This window comes from Gossypium hirsutum, chromosome A12 (assembly GCF_007990345.1).
Source record: "Gossypium hirsutum isolate 1008001.06 chromosome A12, Gossypium_hirsutum_v2.1, whole genome shotgun sequence".
NCBI lineage: Eukaryota > Viridiplantae > Streptophyta > Magnoliopsida > Malvales > Malvaceae > Gossypium > Gossypium hirsutum.
Genome location: NC_053435.1, coordinates 87,119,524 through 87,143,993, shown reverse-complemented (window position 1 = coordinate 87,143,993; position 24,470 = coordinate 87,119,524). Strand labels below are relative to the sequence as shown.

The 24,470-nt window shown below is 32.3% G+C and overlaps 1 protein-coding gene across 1 annotated transcript in view; it reads left to right on the top strand.

The window, feature by feature from the left end:
- Window positions 1-5,068: 5,068 nt before the first annotated feature.
- Window positions 5,069-24,470, top strand: part of LOC107932619 (diacylglycerol kinase 5) — a 33,613-nt gene continuing 14,211 nt past the window's right edge. The window contains exons 1-9 of the mRNA XM_041082977.1: window positions 5,069-5,216; window positions 5,449-5,505; window positions 5,604-5,813; window positions 6,026-6,148; window positions 6,654-6,782; window positions 7,139-7,224; window positions 7,817-7,940; window positions 11,442-11,490; window positions 17,018-17,100. Coding sequence (XP_040938911.1) covers window positions 5,467-5,505; window positions 5,604-5,813; window positions 6,026-6,148; window positions 6,654-6,782; window positions 7,139-7,224; window positions 7,817-7,940; window positions 11,442-11,490; window positions 17,018-17,100 — 843 coding nt within the window. The 5' untranslated portion in view covers window positions 5,069-5,216; window positions 5,449-5,466. The remainder of the gene's footprint in view (window positions 5,217-5,448; window positions 5,506-5,603; window positions 5,814-6,025; window positions 6,149-6,653; window positions 6,783-7,138; window positions 7,225-7,816; window positions 7,941-11,441; window positions 11,491-17,017; window positions 17,101-24,470) is intronic.

Here is a 24,470-nt window from a genome sequence, read left to right as displayed (position 1 = left end):
CGAATCACAAATTGGTTATAACCGTCTCATATAATTCCATCTTATAACCGAAGTTACAAACACATTATTGTAATAGTTTTCAAACCAACTCATGTTACAATTTATACTTCACAAGAATAAGGCATTAACCATAAATAGACATATATTCAAAACTTGAATCTTACATACCATGTAATAATCATGTCAAAACAAACTTATATCATGTTCGGATACAGCCAAACAACTTTTCATGCCAAATCACATATAACACATTGACCAAATACAACAACCAAATTCACATATACTTTTACCTATGCATACCATAGCCGAATTAGCCACATATTCATCCAAAATCATTAACCATTTCCAAAACATATAACACTTACCACAAACACCATTCATTAATAGCACATAACATTATAACCAAAATGAATTCAAACCACAATCAAACTTAACTGAATTCAAACATAGAAATTAAGCCATTTTCACATGCCTCAAATTATACATAAACCAAAATACAACATTTTAAAAATATAATCCAACCTATACATGCCATAGGTTTGAAAATTCAACTTATAAAATACCGAAAATAGTCAATAGTGTGATAGACTTTGCTGACGATCCCCGAGCTCGTAACTTGATCCAAAATCTATAAAACAGAAACAATATACACACACAGAGTAAGCTTTTATAGCTTAGCAAGTCACAAGCAAATAAACTATTCAATAACATGAACAATTCATTTAAAGTAAATCTAATTATACCAACATAATCATATTAAACCAAAATCTTATGATGTCACATATAACATATACTTTTTCATATAAATTTACTTATGGCCGAATACACATATATAAATGTTGACAAAATATCTTTCGATTTCAAAGCTAAATATCATTATGTGAACACATATACATATACTCTTGAATCATAATATGATATCGTATGCATATACATAGCAATGGTGGAATATACTTCACAAGGTATACATGTTCACATTAGTAACTTACTTACCTTATTTCAAGTAAGTAATAAACCAATTCATACCTGATCATATTAGCTCATTTTGCACACTCGATCACAACTTACCGTTGCCCGATGAACCATTTGGAATTGGAAAGAACACTCAGATAATCACACATATCGTACAATGCCAACGTCCCAGACATGGTCTTACATGTAATCACATATTGATGCCACTATCCCAGACAGGGTCTTACTCGCACACATATATCGGAGTCACATATCGATGCCAATGTATAAAACATGGTCTTACTCGCACACATATATCGACGCCATGGTCTTACTCGCACATCACATATCGGAATCCTATGTCATGACATATGTATCCTAGCTATTCCTAAGGTTTATAGGGGTTTTCGAACGTTGTAACTCGATCGAAACGAATTCGTAAACATAGTTGCCAAGCTTATAAACATTCAGTTATTACATATATATATTCACATATTCCAATTCAGCATATATAGCTCACATACAATTAAAATAAACAACGTCTATCTGCTTATAAACTTACCTTGGACGATGAAAAACGAAACGGGATGGCTAGTCGACAACTTTAGTTTTCCCTTGATCCAAATCCGATTTTCTTTTTTCTTGAAATAAATTAATATAAATTAAACTTATTTAATCAAATATTCAACCAAATTCATCCAAAAACACATAAATGAGAAAATTACCATTTTACCCCTAACATTTTACACTTTTTACAATTTTGTCCAAATTGCACAAAACACAAAACATGCAAAATTTGCACACACCATGCTTAGGCCGAATATTCCTAGTGTTCATACAAGTCCACACATTTCATTTATTTCACATTTTAGTCCCTCAATTTATTATTTTTACAATTTAGTCCTAATTACTCAAAATCATCAAAAATTCTAATACAAAACATGTTAATCTATCACATATCTTTTATTTTCTACCATCAAACAACAAAAATCACAAGATTTCAACAATGGAAGAACTCAAAATATTCACCAAAATCAGAAATTCAAGCATGGGTCTTGTAGATAACCTAGCAACGATATAAAAAACGTAAAAATTATAAAAAACGAGCTATACACATACCTTATCAAGTTTAAACAAGGCCAAACCCTAGCTTTCTTTTTCTTTTGTTTCTTATTTATGTTTCGGTCATGAACAACAATTATGAAACCATGTTTTATCTTTTATGTTTTATTATATTAACTTGTATTTCTAATTTACTAATTTAACCTTAGTTAAAATATCATACTTTCACATATATTATGTCCATTTCTGTCCACCTATATTAATAGTGGCCTAATTACATTATAAATGCTTCATATTATAAAGACAACAATAATTTGGTCCTAACACATTAAACTATCAATTTTCATTTTATGCAATTAAGCCCTTTTTATTTAATCGGACACTCAAACAACAAAATTAAATCACAAAAATTTCACAGATATAAATTCACACAGAAAATAATTTTAAAAATATTTTTTTGACTCGGATTAGTGGTCCCGAAACCATTGTTCCAATTAGGGTCTAAATCAGACTGTTACAAGTGCTGGGCACACATTCGTCGGTTTATTCGACTAGTGCTGGACGCAAATATCATTGGTTTATCTAACTAGACCTGGGCTCACTAATTATTTATCAGTTTATCCGGCTAGCATTGGGCGCAAACTCTTTTGAGGATTATCTGTTAGGCACCGGGTGTCGTGTATCAACTGGACTATACAGAAAGGTTTGATGAACGATCTAAGGAGGATGGTTATAGGTATTACTAAAAATGATTATATTTACTTTACTAAAGATGATTATATTTACTTATGTATATACATTTATTCATTTGACGATATGATATGTTCTTGAGTTAGATTATTAAAGTTGTGAAGTAAATTCAAATGCTTTAGATATACTTGTATTTATTCAAATAAGTGAAGTTGCTTAATGTGGATTGGTTTGTGCTATAATATAAGTAAATTGTTGATTGATCTACGAAAAGCTATTAATATAACAAGTGATGTGAATTGAGATGTATGTTCAAACCAACTAAAGGTGAATACTTGTGAAAATTGAGTATAGTATGAAATAAAGTGATGAAAGGCATGAAATTGAAATGGTGATATCTTGTAATTGTATGTTTAGATAGTAGTATGATGATATAATTCAATTTGAGCATTCATGTATTATATCATGTCTTAAAATTTTTGGATTATAGTAATATCACTAAGTTTTACTCAGTGTGCGATTTTGTTTTCCGTATGCAGGTTGGTACTATCTTTTGATCGCCAACTCAGCATCCAACAACAAGAATCCCGATCTCAAGTGTGGTGATGTTTAATTTTGTAATAGCATGCACCTAAGATGTCTTTGGTTGTTAGTTGCTTTGTGAATGTGATGTAAATTGAGTTATAAGTATATGTTTATGTTTGAAGCTAAATGTTAATATGCGTTTTAACCAAATGCTTGATGTGTGTATGAAACTTAAAGCTTAGTGTCTTAAGTAGCTTCATGTTAGGCTAAATTGAGTGATTTTGACACATTTTAGATCCACATGGCCAGACAAACGGGTGTGTAACTTGGCCGTGTGAGACACACGGCTAATACACGGTCGTGTGAACCTTGTAGTAAAAAAAAATAAAATTGCAAGTTCTTCTTTAACTTTTCAAATGATTTCTATTTGTCCCAAAATGTTTTTAAGGGAACTTTAAAGCTCGATTTGGGACAATTCGCATTTTAATGATTGAATTAGAATATGCTTATGATTACTTATGAATTGGTTGTTAAATGCTTTGATTGGTTGGTAATATTTCGTAACCTTATCCGACAATAGATACGGGTTTGGGGTGTTACAGAGTAATTAATCCAATCCGTGTCATTCCCTTGGGTTGACAGTAGGTCAAAGGACCAAATCGCAAAGGAATCAACATAATAGGGTAAAAATGAAATACAATAAAAATGCGCAGGACTAATTTAAAAACATGTTAAAATGCGGAATGGCCAAAATGGCAAAAAAACTCATTCCTTCAAAAACACACGGATCTAAAGGAGTTCGGGTCGAGTTGTAGGGCTAAGCATCAAAACGGCGTCGTTTTGAGCATTTTAAGCTATGCCCCAAAACGATGTCATATAGTGTCCCTATATAAATTAAAAAAACTAAAAAAAAATTCATTCCTCTACTTTGTTTTTTTTAAAAAAAACATTCTTCTTTTTTTTTCTCTTAACTCTCTCCCTCTTCGGTCTCAAGGGCCACCGCGACCACCGGTCATCGGCAACGGCGACCGTTGCCTTCAGTGGCGGAAAAATACCCAAAACACTCTCTTTTGATCCTTTTGATTTCCTTTACTCAAATACAAGACTAAATACCCCTAAAACTTTACCGAAATTCCTAAAAGACCCAAGGAACTCTTCGCTTTCTTTTCTCTGATAAAGCCATTGACGAACCCTAATGGGTTTGGAGACCCCTCGAATTGGCAGAGAGTCGCAGCCAATGGAGATGGGAGTAGAAACGGCGCGGTAAGTTTTATCTTTTTAATCTTTTTTTTATAAAAAGAAAATAAAAATAGAAAAAAAAGCAAATTGAAAATAAAAAGAACACATTTTTTTCATTTTTTTGATTCTCTGCTGAATTTCTTCATGAAAAAATTACAGTGTGTTTGGTAGACTTTTATAGCTAAATCGAATACATTTTTTATTTTTCTTTTCTTTGTTGTTGTTGTTTTTGTTTCTTTCTTTTTTTCTTTTGTAGGCACTTTCACGTGATGGTGACGAGGAGCTCTTCGGTGAACTATTATTGGGAATCGCATTTTTTGCCATTTCGGTGAAAGGAGGGCAGACCTCGGGCGGCGTACTTGTTGATGTGGTAGAGGCAGCAACTGGAGGGAGTTTAGGGTTCTAGGTTTTTTTTTTAAGTTTTGAGCTATTGGGCTGTTGGGGATTTAGGTTTTAGGGCTTTGTTTTTTTTAAATGTATTTGTAAATGGAATCTTTTTAGAATTTTATTAATTTTCTAGTTTATTAATTTTTTATTTTATTTTTGATTTGGTTTAGTTTGGGTTAAGACGAGCGCTATTACACCTATAGGGAACAGACCAAGTCAACTCTGTCCTTTTACATCTCCTATTTGAACGTTTCATTCATACAACTTTGAGATGGCAAAGTTAAAACGCTTTCATTGAATCACAAATCACACCCCAAGAAAGCCAAAGAAAAAAAAAAGTCTTATTCTTATTCATCTGTCAGGTATCTCTTAAATCTCTCTTCTCTTTGTTCTGTAAAATTAAAATTCAGCCTCCAATCAACAATCATTTGTTTTTTCAATTTTTAGCAAGCAAAGAGGCTTCAGCTCGAATCTTTATTGCTTCTTTTTGTCCTCTTGTTTTGCAATTCATACGTTGTTTTTATTGATTTTTTTTTAATTTAAGCCTTTTTTCCTTTTTACTTACTATCAATTAAGTTGTGATAAATATTTCAGATGGTATAATCAATCTCAATGTCCCTGATAAGAGGCTGGAATTCATTTAAACGCAAGGTATAATTCAATGATTGGTGCAGCTACTTCTACTTCATTTGTTTTAACTCCTAGTAATTTTTTGTGGTACGACAATCATTTATCATTTGATAATGCAGTTGGAGCCATTAATGGCTGGCTCCAAATACGATGCTGATTTCTTGAAGGAATTCTACATTCCTACCTATATATTTAGCGGCGAAACAAACATCTCCGATGTTCCCGATGCACCTAAGTATCCAGTGTTAGTTTTTATCAACTCCAAGAGTGGCGGTCAGTTGGGTGGCGATCTTCTTGTAACATATAGAACTCTCCTCAATGAACGTCAGGTACGTTTAATGCTTGTTTGACATTGCTTTTGAGCTGTTCAAAAGCTCTTTTTTGACAATCAAACACACTGATTTATTCAACCAAAACATTTTAGAAAGTACGTTTCGAATCAAACCAATAATTTTACCTTATATTTTTTTTGTTCAAATAACCTTATCTGATATATTTGGATATTTTGCTTTGGGATTGATATCAGTGTGACTGATTTCAGGTTACCGATTTGGGGGAAGAAGCCCCTGATAAGGTGCTTCGTAGACTTTACATCAGTCTAGAAAAGCTGAAACAAGAAAATGATAAATTTGCTGCAAAGATTTATGAGAGATTAAGAATAATTGTAAGTCTGTCTTTCTAGAACGAGGCTACAAATAGCCAGTACCGGTAGTGCATTATTGTTACTTAAACTAGAATTTTTCCCGAAATAATATAGAAAAAATTATTTATTGGAATAGTATGAATTTTTTTTATTTATTGGAATAATATAGTCGATTAGGGTGATTATAAGGCAATAATTATGTCAGAAAAAGACATTAAATCCTCATAATCCTAAATTCATAGTCGACATGTCGATTTAGGTTCTCAATAACCAATCATGTCGAAATTTTAGAATTTCTTTTTAATTTTTGAATTTTAAAGAGAATATTTTTTATAATTTTTAATTTTAAAAAATGATTTTTTATCTTTTTAAAATATATAATTTTAAACTATACCTTTTTTATCTTTCATTTTGATATCCACAAATAATACCTAAAATAAATTTTTCCTCTATCCCCATTAATTCAATCATTATTTATACCGTTACTACTATTTTAATTATTGTTCACTTCTAGCTTGATCTTTAGGTTGCTGGTGGGGATGGAACAGCTGGCTGGCTTCTTGGGGTTCTTTGTGATCTTAAATTATCACATCCGCCTCCAATTGCTACAGTTCCTTTGGGAACGGGAAACAATCTGCCTTTTGCTTTTGGTTGGGTAAGAATTTCTTTCAAGTGATAAAATGAGGATTCAAGTATCTTGATATGTTTTATTACATGGAACAATCAATAAGTGGTCATGGTGTCATGTTTTGGGCACAGGAAGCTTTAATTGGCTCGGAAGCCTTCGAATATTTCATATCTCAGTTTTGTTTATTGTTGTCTTTCCAATATGGATTTAAGGCTAGGCCCTTTCCAGGGAAATTTGTAATGTTTGCTCTTTAAGTTTTTCAAATTCTTGATCAGCACTGCAAGTGGTAATAGGAATATTATAAAAGTCCCTATACATGATATATATCCAATAATTTATGAGCAATTGAGTGCTTGTCTAACTTGTAGTTTTCTAAATTGTAGGGAAAGAAAAATCCCGAGACTGATCGTAACTCTGTGTTGTCATTCTTGGATCAAGTAATGAAATCAAAGGAAATGAAAATAGACAAGTAATGTAGTTGACATCTCTCTCTCTCTCTCTCTCTCTCTCTCTCTCTCTCTCTCTCTCTTTACCAGGTTATGGTGTAAATTTTCTCATGTAGAAATCATCGGTTAATCCTCTGACTATGTACGAATATGGTAGGAAGTTTACAGTGGGAACAAAATCATTAATTACTAATATGGTAGGAATTTTACAATAGGGAAGAATCGTTAATGACTAATGTGCAACTGTTTTTTGATAAATGATATCTACTGGGAAAGATGTAGGATATAAAAGGAGTCCTTCCCTAAAATAACTACAACATTGAGTGAGCAATATTTTCTTCTCTTTTGATTCTTTCCATCATTTTCACTAAAATTCTACTCTTAAGGAAGCCAGAATTAAGAAGCATTTTTGCTTACCATGCTTTCTATAACTCTCAAAGCCTGATATATTGTTCTTTCACTTGTATTTTCCCCCTCTGTGGGGATATAATGTCTTGTTTTGGAAAATATTCTCCTTACAACGTATGGTTTAGCTTATTATTTTTCAATCAATATAGTGTTGACTAATATATAAAACTTCAATCAGTTACTGGTAAATGCATTTTATTCGTTCAGTTGGCATCTTCTCATGAGGATGAAAATTCCGAAGGGAGGTTCCTATGATCCTGTTGCACCTCTTGAGCTACCACACTCTTTACATGCTTTCAGTCGCGTCTCTTTAACAGATGAACTAAACATGGTAAGACATTCTACCATTACCTTTGTGTCTCCTTAGAGTCGTTTCTCTGTGTCACTTTGTTTTTTGCAATTAAGAAATTGTATATTTTTTTAAACCTTAAGGCCATCTCTTGTTACTAACAACTGAATATCTTTTTTCTAATTTCATAAGATTTTTTAATATCTTTTGTTCTTTGAATATTTCTGTTAGTTTAGTGGAGAATTAATGGAAACATAGAAAATAAGAATGTAAAGGATGATTGAATTCATTAACCAAGCAGCCCTTATATACATGTCTCAAGTAACAAACTCAACCAAATTTGAGTTTCTTACTCCTACTAACAAGCTAACAACACCTAGCTTCCTACTTTTACTAGTAAGCTAACAAATCTCCCTAGTACTTAGTCATGTTAATGATAAAAAGAATTTGCAGCCTTTGAGACACTGACATTCTCCTCCTGACTCAAGTGTTGCAGACACCAAGTTTATACCTAAGAAACTCAAATCGACTAACATGGAAAGATTTAGTAATTTATCATCTAATCCTCTAATCCGCAATAAACCAGTTCCTTTAACTTTTTCAGTATTCATCTTCCATGAATTCCTTCTTGGCTAGTGCAACTTCAAGAGCTACCTCTAGTTGTTTCTTGGCCTGCAATTTCATATCTAGATCATCTAGATCAAAATTCCACATTTCAAAATTATCAGCAACTGCTCTAGAAAAGTCATGAGAGTGGTCAAAGTGCCGTTCTATCCTCTAAATTCTTGTGTTATCTCTATACTTGCGATTAACACCATTTATGGTTTGATTAACAGATCTTCTCGCAGCCAATAATTCCTTCTTCAATTTTGCATTTTGCACTGAAAGCCTGATCACCTCACCATCTAAATTCTTAAACTTAACAACAGTTACATATGTCAATTTTTTCGCATAAGAAGATTTTTCAGTCAGTTTTTTATTTTGGAAACATAACCCATTATTCTCTTTTGAAAGTTTCTCCTGTTCTAGTTTAGTTTTTCGCTCTCGGTCTCTTGAGATTGAATTTTTTTCGTAGCTCATCAACATCTTTTCAGATATTTCATGTGCATAAGATGATAGTTTATCATAAGAGAGAGATGCTAATTATTCTCCAAGAGATTACCTTTGCATGCAATTCCTTATTCTTAGAATACTTATTTTGAAATTATTCTTGAAGGATACAATTATGTGTTGATTTTATCTCAAGCTCAAAACTCTTTCATTACATTGTGTCATCAATTTCATAACTGTTAGTTACATTTTGACAATAATGCATTAAAAAGTGAAGCTTCCCCACTCTCAATTGTGTGTTTCTCTAAAATCCTCACTTGATTCATTTTTTCATGAATCTTTCTTTCTAAATTTTGAAGTTGAGATTTTGAGTTATTAGGATAATTTGCAAACTGGTCCAATAGGTATTTCAGGGTATTGGAGCTAAATGTAATCTCTCCAGCAAAACTCTTAACTTGCTCAGTAAGAAGGTCCATTTGATTTGATTTCATTCCTCCCTAACACTTGGATGCCACTTCCTCATTCTCGAGTGGATTCAATGAGAAAATCTTCTCCTACATCTTAATCCTAAACAATTCATTGCCACTACAGTCAAGGATTAGACACATCCCTCTATAAACATGACCTTTAATCCCTTCTCTACTAATTGCTCTACACTCAGCAAGGTTTTATCAATCTTAGGTACAAAAAGAAAATCTAAAATCAACCTAGTTCCAACACAACTCTCTATTGCTACTGTACCTTTTCCCTTCACTTCTAGGTACTTTCCATTTCCTATCCTTACTCTTGACATCGATGAACTGTCAAGGTCTTTAAACAATTTTTCATCACAAGTCATGTGGTTGGTGCAACCACTATCATCTAACCAACTGTCACATAAAGTGCTTGATGAGAAGCAAGAGACAACAAACAACTGGTCCCCTTCCTCTTTAACTGCAGCTTGTGCTTCACCTTACTATTGATTTCTTGTTTCCTTAAAGAACCTCTCAATGTGCCCCATCAAGTTGCACATTCTACACTTCACATTTGGCCTCCCCCAACACCTAAAATGAGGATGATTTTGTTTTCTACAATACTTACATGAAGAATACTTGTTAGAATTTCCAACACCATTACCTTTTGCAACAATTTCTGAATCACTATTGCCGTCAATTTTCTTTCCTTTCCACTTTTGGTCATCTCCTACTTCACTCTGTTGCATCTTAGCTTTCAATGCTCCTTCTATGCTTCATTCTTACCTCCTTAGCTTCCTCTACTCTTATGCTTGTAAAGTACTGATCAACTCCACTACTCTCAGTTGAGTCAATAAGTTAAGGCTCTTGATTTTTTCTTCAATGAACAGATATTCATCTAATTATTGATGAATCTCTATTGATGCTCTATTACATTGCTCTTTATGAGATGCTTCATAGACCTTATTGTGTTCTCCAAAGAGGCAATAATTGATTCATACTTCTCAGGTATAGAGACTAATATTTTTTGCACCAGTCTAGAATCAGAGAGATCAGTCCCAAGAACCTTTACCTTGTTAGCTATATCCACCAGCTTGTTAGAGTATTCTTTGATTAACTTAGACTCCTTCATTTTGTAACCTTGCAAATTCTCTGATAAAGTTTAACACCTTCATGCTCTCGATCCTTTCGTCTTCTTGATACTCATCCTTGAGATAGTTCCATATCTCTTTTTCTAATCTAAAAGCCATAATTCTATTAAATATGGTTGGTGAAACCGAAGCATAAAGGTAAGCGTTTGCCTTAACCTTCTTGGTGGTTTTCTCCTTATACATTTTGATCTGGTTCATAGTTTGAATGTTAGGAAGTAGAGTCACCTCAGAGTTTTCATCAACAACTTCTTAATAAGCAAAACCCTCCATGTATGCTTGCATTCTCATAACCCATACTTGATAGTTCTCTCCATCAAACACAGGCAATGTTAAGACAGACATGTTACTTGATCCCGATTCCATTTTCCTCAACACCTCACAAATGTATCTCTTAGTTTCTTAGAACTCTCACAAAACTTTTCTTACAGGTCCCTCAAGAAAAAGAGCTCTCAATACCAATATTAGTTTAGCAGAGAACTAACAGAAGCATAGAAAATAAGAATGGACAGGATGATTGAATTCATTAACCAGATAAACCTTATATAAATGTCTCAAGTAACAAACTCAACCAAATTTTAGCTTCCTACTCCTACTAACAAGCTAACAACACCTAGCTTTCTACTTTTACTAACAAATTAATAGCTCTTACTAATAAGCTAACAAATCTCCATAGGACTTAGTCAAGTTAATGATAAAAAGACTTTGCAAACCTTGAGACACTAACAATTTTCAGTAACACAATCCTTTCTTGAGTCTTTGGTCAAACTTGCAGTCAATGTTTTCTACTCGATTCCTAATATTTATAAAGAAAATGCAATATGTGAAAGCATTATTGTAACTTATAATTTTTTATTGGTTTGCATTCTTATATGAAAGTTTTTTCTCCATAGGAAGGTTACCATACATTTTGTGGGGGATTCTGGAATTACTTCAGCATGGGTAAGAGTAGTTTCCCTATATAAAGTATTAAAGTTGTTTGTTGTTAATGTGAAGTTGTCCTAATTTTCTTCAGAAGTATCTTATAACTGTGGATGCCTTCAAAATGCTTCTGTTTTTGTAATGATACTTTAAGGTGCAATTGATTATACTTTTTGATATTACAAAGTGACCCTTTCATATTTCCTTTACTTTTCATTGCGTAATGGAATTGATCAATCTTGTAAAGAATATATGATACTATAGAAGATATGATTGAATAGAGACCTTATGAAATTTAAGGTTTCCTAATGTGTCTAGTTCCATTTTACATTTGGATTAGGATCCTCTCACTGTAAGTGAAAGGTAAGATCCTCATGTAATCGCCAAAAGACTTTAACTACTATGCAAGTTAGCACTTTCATTGCTATCTTTATCTTAAAATCCAATTATAAAACAATAGATTTGGTTATACTTGTCCTCATTTATCTTGATTATAGGTTTTATTTCTAACATGAGAAGTTGTTGACTGCTTAACCCTTATTAGTACTGTTGGACAAATTAAGTGGAGATGATAGAACTGGGGACTTGTATGTTTGTGAGCACCATAATGCCTCTATTTATATGCACTTAATGAATACAATTCGAAGAGCCACAACCTTTCATATTGGACATACTCCTTGGGAGAGACATTTCCTATAGAAATGTATTCATTGGATGATAAATCATCACTTTTGATTTGAATAATGTTTATGAATAATTAAATTTGTAAGATGATAAATCATCACACTTAAATTTGAATAATGTTCATATTAATTTGCAATCTATACTTTCCATCAATCCCCCACTAAATTGCTAATTCCAAAAAATAAGTACACAACAATTTTGCATAAACAAGGGTGTCCGCAGATTGAACCTTCTTTTAGTGAAAACTCTCAGAGTATCAACAAAGTAAATGGTGGCTAGTCGCTTGAACCATCACTGTTAAAGTTAATACCGGAAAAAATTCACCCATAACTGTAAAGTATTAGAGTAAAAATTTAATTTGCTTTAGCACCGTTTTGGCCATGTGCTCATCCCATTTCATGAACATGTACGAGAGAAAACCATGAAGAAAATTTCGTTGAAGTGACACCACTTCATGTCCATATAGTTGGATTTCATGACAATTAATATCCATCTATTAAGAGTAAAACTCATCCTCTTAAAATATAAACACTAACTCCTGATTCTTAGTGTACGTTGTCACTCGATAACTTGTTATTACCCTTTGAACCTTGAAACTAACTTTTGGCTAGAATAAGGTAGGGTTTCCATTATCAATGATGTGATTAGAATGATTTTAATCCCATCTTAGCGGTGATACTCTTAACCAAATTCCTTGACAAACCTTTTGTCAATGGATCCGCTAAATTGTCAACTGACTTAACATAGGTAACAATTATCACACCATCCTTAATTAATTGTCTCATATACTCATGTCTCAAACTTATATGTCTGGACTTCCCATTGTACACCTTATTGCATGCTCGAGACATGGTAGATTCACTATCACAATATACGGAAATGGTGAACCTACATTGTGGCCATAACTTTATATCTAGCAAGAAATCTCTTAGCTATTCCGCTTCTTTGCCAGTAGCCACTAAGGCTATGAATGCAGCCTCTATAGTTGAATGTGAGATGCAAGTTTGTTTCTTGGTGGCCCAACTAATATGTCCACCTCCAATTATAAAAATCCATCCAATTTTTTTTGTTTTCTTAAGATACCTAAAAATTTTACAAATTCCTTTCCAATGATCGGTACTAGGACAATTTGTAAATCTCGCCAATTTGCACATAGCAAATGCGGTATCGAGTCTAGTGCAATGCATTACATACATTAGACTTTTGATTGTGCTGGTGTACTTAAGTTGCACTATAGCCATGCCATTATTCTCACTTAACTTGAAGTTTGAATCGTATGGAGTGTTTGAATCTTTGATATTAAAGTGTTTAAACTTTTCCAATACTTTCTCAATGTAGTGAGATTGACTTAGTGCAAAGCCATTTTCATGTTTTTACACCATTATTCCTAGAATTGTATCTACCTCATTGAGATCCTTCATTTTAAATTTCAGGGCTAGATACTCGTTGGTCTCACGAACACCTTCCACGTTCGTACCAAAAATCAATAAATCGTCTACATAGAGACAAATAATTACACCATATCTATCGGTGAATTTAAAGTAAATACATTTATTACTATTATGTAAAAAAACCATTTGACAAGATAACTGAGTCAAATTTCTCATGCCACTATTTAGACGCTAATTTTAAACCATATAATAACTTGATCAATTTACACACCTTATGTTCATTTCTAGGAAGGACAAAACCTTCTGGTTGCTCCATATAGACTTCTTATTCGAGATCACCATTCAAAAAAAATTGTCTTAACATCCATTTGATGTACATGTAACTTATGGATAGATGGAAAAGCTAAAAGAATTAGAATGGAGGTCATCCTAGCCATTGGTGCATAGGTGTCAAAATAATCTGGGCCTTCTTTTTGCCTAAATCCTTTAGCCATCAACCTAGCCTTAAAGGTTAAGAAACCTCTTGTTGGAGTATTCTTCCTTTTAAACACCCATTTACACCCGATAGGCTTCGATCATTGAGGAAGATCAACTAGAATTCAAGTATTGTTGGATAATATTGAATATATTTCATCATTAATCGTCTCTTTCCAAAATGTTGCATCCCTAGAAGTCACGACTTCACCATAGGATTGTGGATCACCATCCACATTAAACATTATGGGGATCTTCTTAATTACGGATTCTCTATTTCCTTTAATAAGGAATGCTAGAGATTGTGAGGAAATGAAGTCAAGACTAAAGTCTTTTACTTTTTTCACTGTTTAACTTTTCCTCGGCTCCGTATCCTTATTATCACAAAGACTTCTTTTGGTTTGATCACTTGAGATCGTTAGTTGATATCTTTTTCTGAATCTGTTGAATCATTGAAATCTTTATTTTCAATGAATACAACATCTCTTGTTTCAATTATCGTATTTGACACTAAGTTAAGAACACGATAAGCCTTAGAGTGTTAGGCATATCCAACGAATGCACCCTTGACGACTTTTAAACCTAACTTTGTTCTCTGTTGGTCGGTAACTCTATAGTAAGCCAAACACCCCCACACTTTGAAATAATCTAAGTTTGGCATCCGACCCTTTCATAACATATATGGAGATACTTTAAATTTTCTCGATGGTATTCTGTTAAGAATATAACACACAGTCAATAATGCTTCACCCCATAGATTATATGAAAGTTTAGCATTAACAACATCGAGTTAACCATATCTACTAAAGTACGGTTCTTTCTTTCTGCCAAATTATTTTGTTACGGAGTATAAGGCGCGGAACATTCATGTACCACACCTTGTTCCTCACAAAATATATTAAATTCATTTGAAAAATATTCACCACCTCTATCACTATGAAGCACTTTGATTTTCTTACTAAACAAATTCTCAACCTCATTTTTAAAACATTTAAACATATCAAAAGCCTCGTATTTACTTCTCATGATATACACATAAGTAAATCTAGAGAAGTCGTCTATAAAAATGATAAAATATCATTTTCTACCTCTTTTTAGTGTTCCATTTAATTCACAAAAATCGAATGAGTTAAATCTAACACTTGTGAATTCCTTTCACACTTATTAGGAAATAGCTTTTTAGTAATTTTTGATTGAATACAAATTTCACATTTATTCTCAAACTCATTATTACTTAGACTTATATAACCATTCTTTTGCATATATTGTAAAGTTTTAAAATTAAAATGTGCTAAACGCGCATTCCACAAAGGATAAGATTCAAAAATATAAACAGAAAAATTAACTTTATTCATATCAATGCTCAACTTGAACATACCCTCGTTAAATATATATCACTTTTAAGCAAGACAAACTTATCGGATTCCAAGATAATCTTGAACCCCTTGTTACATAGAATACTTTCCCCTTGTTACATAGAATACTTACGGACACTAAATTCTTTCTCACATCGGGAACATGCAACACATTAGTCAAAGTCAAAATTTTCCCAGATGTGAACTTGAGTTCCACTTTCCCTTGACCGAGAACCTTAACCGATTGATAGTTGCCTATAATCAATTCACAGTTTGCCACTAGTTCATAACTTTTGAATTTTTTTCGGTCATTACACACATGGACAGTAGCTCCAGAGTCAAGCAAACAATTACAGGACTTATCAGTCATTGCTATGTTGAGTTCAGTAATCATATCGATCTCCAAATTTTTTATTCCTTCCGTAACCATGGCCACTAAGTCTATGCCCTCCACCATATTGGCTTTGGAAGTTGTGGCATCTTGCTTCTTTTTAAGAAGTCTGCAATACTTAATATAGTGTCATTTCTTATTGCAATTGTAACAATTGCGAGTTATTTTCTTCTTGTCTTGCACGTTCTTGGTCTCGGATGTGGCCTTTCGTTTGCTATTTCGAGAGTTCTTAGATTCACTCACATAGTTCACTTTAGAACTTTGTGAAAGATATGCCATATCACACTTCCGAGTTTCCTCTTCAATACACAAATGCCTAAGTATTTTCTCCACAGTGAAGTCTTTTGCCATATGCAGAAGTTTCTTCCGATAATTGTTCCAAGATGAGGGCAACTTCGAAATGATAGCCCAACTTGTAAAAATTTTGGAATAACAACTTTCAAGTCACGAAGCCTGCTTACAAGGACTTGTAATTCATGGACTTGATCCATGATTGGGATACTATCGAGCATTTTGAATTCAAAATACTTCATCATTAAAAATTTTATTAGTACCTTGTCGTTCGGTATTGTATTTCTCTTCAAGAGCTTTCCATATTTCCACCGAGGATTGCATCGACATGTAAAGATCATACAATAGATCAGACAAGGTGTTGGGGATGTGTCATCGACATGTGAAATTGTCTTTTTTGCGCTTCTTCAGCTCAGCCACTTTTGCAATCTCTTCAGAATTTGCATTGGGGGCGAGATCCTCCACCGGCTTATAGGTTTGGATCTAGAACATACGCCACATTTAAGATAGTAAGAAGGAACAACATCTTGTCCTTCCAACAATTGAAATTTAAACCATCAAACCGATCAAGTTTCACAAACTATTGGTTCATCATTTTGAATGTGGTATCAGCCTTTGTCGCCATCTCCAAAATTAGTTCTCTTTGATTGTTAAACAAATTGAGTGGAGACGATAGAACTGAAGACTTGTATGTTTGTAAGCACCATAATGCCTCTATTTATATGCACTCAATGAATACAATTTGAAGAGCCACAACCCTTCATATTAGATATACTCCTTGAGAGAAACATGTCCTATAGAAATATATTAATTGGATGATAAATTATCACTTTTAATTTGAATAATGCTTATGAATAATTAAATTTGTTAGATGATAAATCATCACTCTTAAATTTGAATAGTGCTCATATTAATTTGCAGTTTATACTTTCCATCAAATACTGTTGTAATGTTGTGTGCAGGAATGGATGCTCAAGTATCTTATGCTTTTCACTCTGAACGAAAGGTGAATCCAGAAAAGTTTAAAAACCAGTTAGTTAATCAGGTATATTTCTGTCATAGTTTCATCTGCTTTTATTGGTTCATGTATGGACACTTGCAGTTAAATTATTAGGGTTTTCCTTTCTAAAAGATGTTACATAGGCTCCTATCTTACTTTTTGATGATCATTTTATGATTCACTAAACTAGACTACGATTACGACAAAGGCAAGTGTACCTATCGATTGAGTCCAGAATATCGTATCCACAAGAACTAATAGTACTAGTATTAACTATCTTTCTATTATTTAGCCTAAAATAAATGAGATTTGTTTTAATCTAAATTTAACTAAACTAATTAACTAATGAATGCGACAGAGAGTGAATTGGGAAAAATACTTGAAGAAAACTTATAAAGAGGACAATACCCAGGAAAGAATCCATCTAGACTTCACTTATTATTCTGACTCTAAATCAAACGATTTATTCACTTGCATTGATCTGAAGAAATCCCTAAATTATGTTAATATCTCTTTCGAGACTAAGAACAACTGACTCTAGGTTGATTAATTGAAATCTCTTTCTAAATAAAACTCCTATTGTCGCATTAACTCGATTTATGGATTCCCCTTTTAGATTTGACTCTAATCCGACAGATTTATGTTGTCCTATCTCTAGGATTGCATGCAACTTGCTTAATTATGCTAGATCTACTCTTAAATAGGGACTTTTACTCTATTAAATAAGCACATCAAACTTGGATTAATATCCTAAAAATATTAAGGCAAGAATTAAGAACGCATAATTAAGAACAAGAACAAGTATTTATTGTGTAATTCAGATAATTAAATACTAAGATCCATCATAGATTTCATCCTCCCTAGGTATTTAGGGATTTTAGATCATAATGTAGTAGGAAAACATCTTAAAAATAGGAAAACAACAAAACATAAAGAAACCCAAAAACTTCGAGAAAAATTGGAGGGAGATCTATAGTCCTGAAGGAGATCCTACTTTTGAGCTGGTTCTGTTGGCGTTCTTCAAATAATTCTTGTGTTCTAATTTGCGTGTCCTATTAGGTCTTCTTCTAGTATGTATTTATAGAATTTTAAATGCTCAGAAACCCTAAAAATTGGCTTTTTCTGTGTGTTTGGGAAACAGGGAGCGATATCGACACGGGATGGCACATGGGCGTGTGGCCTGCCCGTGTGGATCACATGAGTGTGTGGCCTACCCGTGTGGATCCTGAAAACTTCGATTTTGGCCACTTTTTCGCTCATTTAGCTCCTAAATGCTCTCATAAGTATAGAAACATGAATTTAAGGGATTAGGAGCATCAAATTCACTGATTTACATCATTAATCATCCATAAATGCATTAAGAATGGGATTAAAATATGTTACATTTATGGTTTATCACTTTTTTATTGATAAACATATTCTCTTTCAGATTTGAGGACAATCTTTTTCAAGAATTAAGTTACTATCCATGACCTAGAAACTAGTTAGTAACTTTTTCATGGTTTAACATCTATCGAGGAAATGAAGGACTTAGAAAGCATACATGACGCCAGATAGAGATGACAATATTCTCAAGAGCCTATGCCCAATTTTGTGGGATGATGGCATGTGGATATTCAAATGTTAGAAGATGTTGTTGAATTACTATTGTGATAGATGTAATTTTAGGAAATAAAATAGATTTAGATAAGCTATATTTTATGGATTAGGATATATTTAGATAAGTTGAAAAATCTATATAAGATCTAATTTAGGCTATAATCTTTGGGTACATTTTATTATAGTAAAAATTTGATCTAGAACCCTGGGTGTTGACCTAATAGCCAGGGTGTCCACGCCCCAGGTGTAGCTTGAATTCGAGTCACACTAGTCATATTATTGTTAGGGCTTTGCCCTCTTATTATAATTTGCCAAAAAAAAGTCCAAACTTGGGATAATCAAGTAGAATTTTTAGAAAAATCTCTTCAATCTCCTTTTTTCTTCGTCACGTTAGAACCTTTATTTCTTCTTCTCACTTCTACTTCTCCTTTCTTTTCATAACAATCTCCAAATTCTATTCCCTTCCCATTAAACATCTAGCTGTTGTCAAGTTATCCGGCCAAGTATCGCCATTGGAAGCCATGCGTGTAAGTCACACGCTCCACCCCAAATATTTTGCCCTCTTTCCGTAGGTTGATGCTTGAGCCCAATTCCAACCACCACTTTTCATTCATCTCTTTTACAATGTCTTTCCCAGTATTTTTGACACCAATGAGACTCTCAATTTAGCGTTCTAACTCTTTTTGATTTTTGGGTATTTCTTTATTCTCTCAACATCCTCGAAATATCAAGTTCTCTGAAACTTCTTTGTTTTATTTTTGGTTTACTTGTTATCACTACTGTCAAATTACAAGGTAGCAATAGCTATATTTCTTAAGCCATTTTTGTTGAATAGTGGTTTATGAAAGTAAAGGTATCAAGATCATTTAGAACTGGATGCTAGAAAATTTGATAAGAAAAATAGGGATGTTTGGGCCAAATTTGATGCAGAACCATAAAGTCTATTGTGGCATTCTTTTGAGTTAAAATTACTTTGTTTAAGTTTGGAAAAACTTGTTACAAACTTGGGCCAATGCCAATATGCGAAATTATAAAGTTGTATCAAATCTTGTTCTTTTATAGCAAAATCAACAAGATATGACTAGCTATTTGAGGTAGGTTGAAACTTTGAAGGATGAATTTTATGTGCTCATGCATCTTTATAAAAATGTTAATGGCCAAGAAATAACAAAGAGAAGAATTTCATGGTACTTGCCTTAATTGGATTATGAGTAGATCTGTGCCCTTTCCAATATCAAATTCTTGTCGTCACAATTATTATTACACTTGAAGATATGTTTACTTGTTTACTTTGCAACTCCTCAAATCAAGCCTAAGTCGAGATTGAATCCTTTGTTTTAGCTATATAGAAAATTGAGCAAAGAGATCATCAAAGAACAAAAAGGTAGAGGATTTATATCCAATTGTATTTATTGTAGACACTCAATTTTGCCCAGGCCCAGAAATAAGTCCAAAAATAAAAATAATAAACCCAAAAAAAAACGAAGTCCAAGTTCAGTCCAGAATTACAAATATAATTTGGCCCGATCGGAATGGCCCATTACTTGAAAAGATTTAAGGTCCATCTACAAGCTTGACTCATATGGAAATATAATCTTCAATGATATGCAATCTTAGATATGATACAATCTTAGATATGATTGCAATCTTAGATATGATATGCAATCTTAGAAGATATGATTTTGTAATCTTTGAGATTTAATTTGTAGATACCTTTTAATCTTAACTATTGATGTAATTGATTTGTACCGCTGGATTTGAGGAGGTTCAACTATAAATAGAGGCCTTTCCCTTCATTGTAAACACACTGGAGTTTTGGGAAACAAAAAAAATTTTTGAGAGCTTTCACTCAAATTTCTTTCCCTCTTACGTTCTTATTTTTCTACGGTTTGTTCTTATTTTATTCTTTGTTCATCTTCGTTTTTCAACCCTTTTTATTTTGATTTAATCCATGTTTCCCTAATTTTTTTATATTTTTTAATTTTTTAATAATTTTAATATCATATAAAACTCTTTCATTTTTTAATAATTTTTTTAGTATTACTCTTAATAAATTATTTTTTTAAATTTTACTCAAATCATTATTTTTTAAAAAATATATTTCATTTAATTGTCATATTTTATCCAAAAGTTTTCTAAAATGAGGCAATGTTTTTCGTATTTAGGAATTCAAGAAGTAGTGCCCTAACATGCTAGGTTGCGATTTCCCGTTTGTCTAAATGACTAAAGTATCCTTCTAAATAGATTTTGTAAATCACGAGATGATTTCAGTTACGAGAGTTTAAGAATATCGTGTCCTATCATGTTGGATGTGATGTCTGTATTCTTTCGGAGCTAATGAATCTCGATTTTTCAACTTAAATAATTCCAGTTTTAAAAAAGGGATACTATTTTTAAATTCTTTCAAATTTTTGACATTAAGACAGAAAACTATTCAATTTGGTACCAATTTTAGGCGTTGCGAGAGTGCTAACCCTTCCTCGTACGTAACCGACTCCCAAAACCTATTTTCTTAATTTTCGTAGACCAAAACGTTTTATAAGGTGATCCAATCACACCTAAAAAGGTTGGTGGCGACTCCCGTTTTCGTTTTTCAAAAGTCGATCCCCATTTTTCAAACATCCCTTTGAAAAATGGTTTCGATACTTATTGTGACACATGTGGTCATACACATGACACTTGTTAGGCTTTACATGTATGACCTCCTTGTAATAATCAGCTTATATAGAGATGAACTTTTTTCACTACAACTACTCATACACAAAAGGTCAAATCAATCACATTAATTTAGTCAAATTATGATTAGTATTTACAATATCAAGCAGTGAAACAACAATCTTCCAACATAGTTCTTATTGCTCAACCAAATAATTTTTTACTTACTTAACTCAATCTTCCTCATATGGGACTTGGGTATTTGACTCTGATGCTTCCGACCATATTTTTTATAATAAAAACCTATTTTCCACCCTTGCTTCTTCTCTTAACTTCTTTTACAGCTAAATATCTAAGAATGCCCTTATAACTAGATTTCTATCAGTAAATGTCAAAAACAAACTTAATTTTTTGAGTAATTTTCTTTTCACATTTTGTTTTTGTGTACGATAAGAATTTGGGGAAGATTATTAGCAAATGACATTTGTCTCATGAATTACACTATCTAACTTATCTTGCTACGCAAATAGCCTTTGCTTTCGATACTTTGGTTAATCTTGTACATAGTTATCTAGGTTATCTTAGTCTATCCAAACTTTAGAAGATTGATCTTAATTTTCAAAATTATCTTTCATAGAATGTGAGTCATTTCAAATTGGGAAACACACCCATACTTCTTTCCCAAAACAAATAAATAATAGAACTTCATATTTATTTAGTATTGTTCATTCAGATATTTGGGGTCCAAGTTGTGTCAATTTAACTTTTGATACTTCGTTTTTTTTTATGTTTGTTCTCATTTCACTTGATTGTTTCTTATTAAAAAATAAATTTGAATTGCTTAATAATTTTAAAAACTTCTATATTGAGATTCATAATCAATTTGGCCAATTTGGTTTTTCAATTAAAATATTATGAAGTGATAATGCACAAGAATAGGTTTCCTTTCATTTATAGAAATTCATGAGTACCTAAGGAATCATCTACCAAACTTCTTATTCTTATATCCCACAACAGAATAATAATTGTACATAAAAATACTTATCACATTGAAATTTCTTGTACTAAGATTATTCATCTTAATGTACCAATTTGTTTTGGGGGATCTTGTTTTAACAACATGATATCTTATTAATCACATAACTTCTTTCTTTCTTTCTTTTTTCCAACACCACCCATGCAATTGTTTTTCCAAATCGATCATCTTATCCATTTTCTACACATGTTTGGTTATAATTTCTCTATTCACAATCATACACCAAGAAAAGATAAATTCCTTTTTAAATCCATTAAATGTGTCTTCTAGGGATATTCTTGTCATTAGAAAGGGTAAAAAATGTTATGATTCAATCACTCAAATATTTTATTTCTACATATTTGACTTTCTTTGAAACATTTCCCTATTTTTCATCTCAACCCGTCAATAAAAAAGATGTTAAAAAAAATTCTTTCAATTCCTATATTACTTATTCTTGATATTACAACTCCTTCAAAACCTCTTCAGGTTTACTCAAGATGGCCTTCTATAAACCATTCTAATCTTCCTACATTTATAGAACAAGTTTATGTTCCCAATGACACATCTCCTACATCTCCATCTTTGATTATACCTTAAGCAAAAAAAACTTATTACAATTAGAAAAAAGTATTTGTTCTTTTCCTAATCCTCATCCTATTTACAATTTTCAGTTATCACTAGTTGTCAACTTTATATTGTGCCTTTATCTCAAATTCATCCAATGTATACATTTGTAAGATTGTTAGTGAAGCAAAGGTGGATCCTTGATTACAACATCCTATAATGGTGAAAATGAATTCTCTTCATGCTAATCATACTTGGGTTCCCCTATCTTCAAATAAATTTGCAATTGGTGGTTAATGGGTTTACATAGTTAAAGTCGATTCTATTGGCAAGATAAAATGATTGAAAGCATGATTCGTTTCATAAGGGTTTACATAAATTCTTAGCCTTAATTATGGAGAGATCTTTTCTCTAGCTGCCAAAATTTTCTCAGTTTAATTTTTTATTTCTTTTATTTCCATGAATCATTGACTATTCATCAAATTAGATATTCAAATCCATTCCTTCATGGTGAATAAACTGATGAAGTTTATATTGTGCAACCATTAGGTTTTGTTATTAAGGGAGAGTTTAAGCCAGTATGTTGGTTGTAGAAATCTTTTTATGGACTGAAACAACACTAGAGGCTTGGTTTGGAAGATTTATTGTTGTTATTCAACTTTGTGATGAAAAGAAGAGAACAAATTAATTAGTCATTTACCTCCAAAATAATCACGACAAGTGCATCAATTTAGTGATATATGTGGATGATATTGTTATTACAAGAGGTGATTATGAAGGCATTTTCCATCTCAAACAACATTTTTTTCAATCACTTTCAAACAAAAGACTTGAGAAGTCAAAATATTTCTTTGGCATTGAGGTAGCATAATCAAATTCAAGCACTACTATCTCCTAGAGAGAGTATGTTTTAAATATTGTAGAAGAAACATGAATGCTAGATTGTAAACCTACGGAAACTCTTATGAATCCCAATGTCAAACTTGTTCCAAAACATGGGAGTCACTAAAAGATCCTATCCAATATCGAAGATTGATTGAAAAATTTAATTGTCTTACTACCATACAACCAAACATTCCCTTGTGATTAGTCAATTTTCTAAAATTTCATGTGGTAGCCACAATACGTATTCTTAGGCATATCAAAAGTGCTTTTGGACGAGGCTTATTGTATGAAGATAAAGGAAATACTCAAATTGTTGGATACTCATGTTGGTTGTGTAGGATCTTCCTCAAATAAACAATCCACTTCAGGATATTGCATTTCTTTTTTGAGGATGGGGGGATATAATATCATGAAATAGTAAGAAGGAAGATATTGTAGCAAGATCAAGTTAGAAGCAAAATATAGAAAGCCATAACCTTAACTACTTGTGAACTTATTTGATTGAGATAATTGTTTCAAGAATTCAAATATGAAATTATCAATGTAATGAAGTTAATATGTAAAAATCAAGCAACATTGCATAATGCCTCAAATCCAATAGTTCACGAGAGATTAAAATGCATATAGATAAATTGATACTTTGTGTGACAAAATATTAAGTCAAGATGCCTTGCATCCAGATTTGTCAATTCTA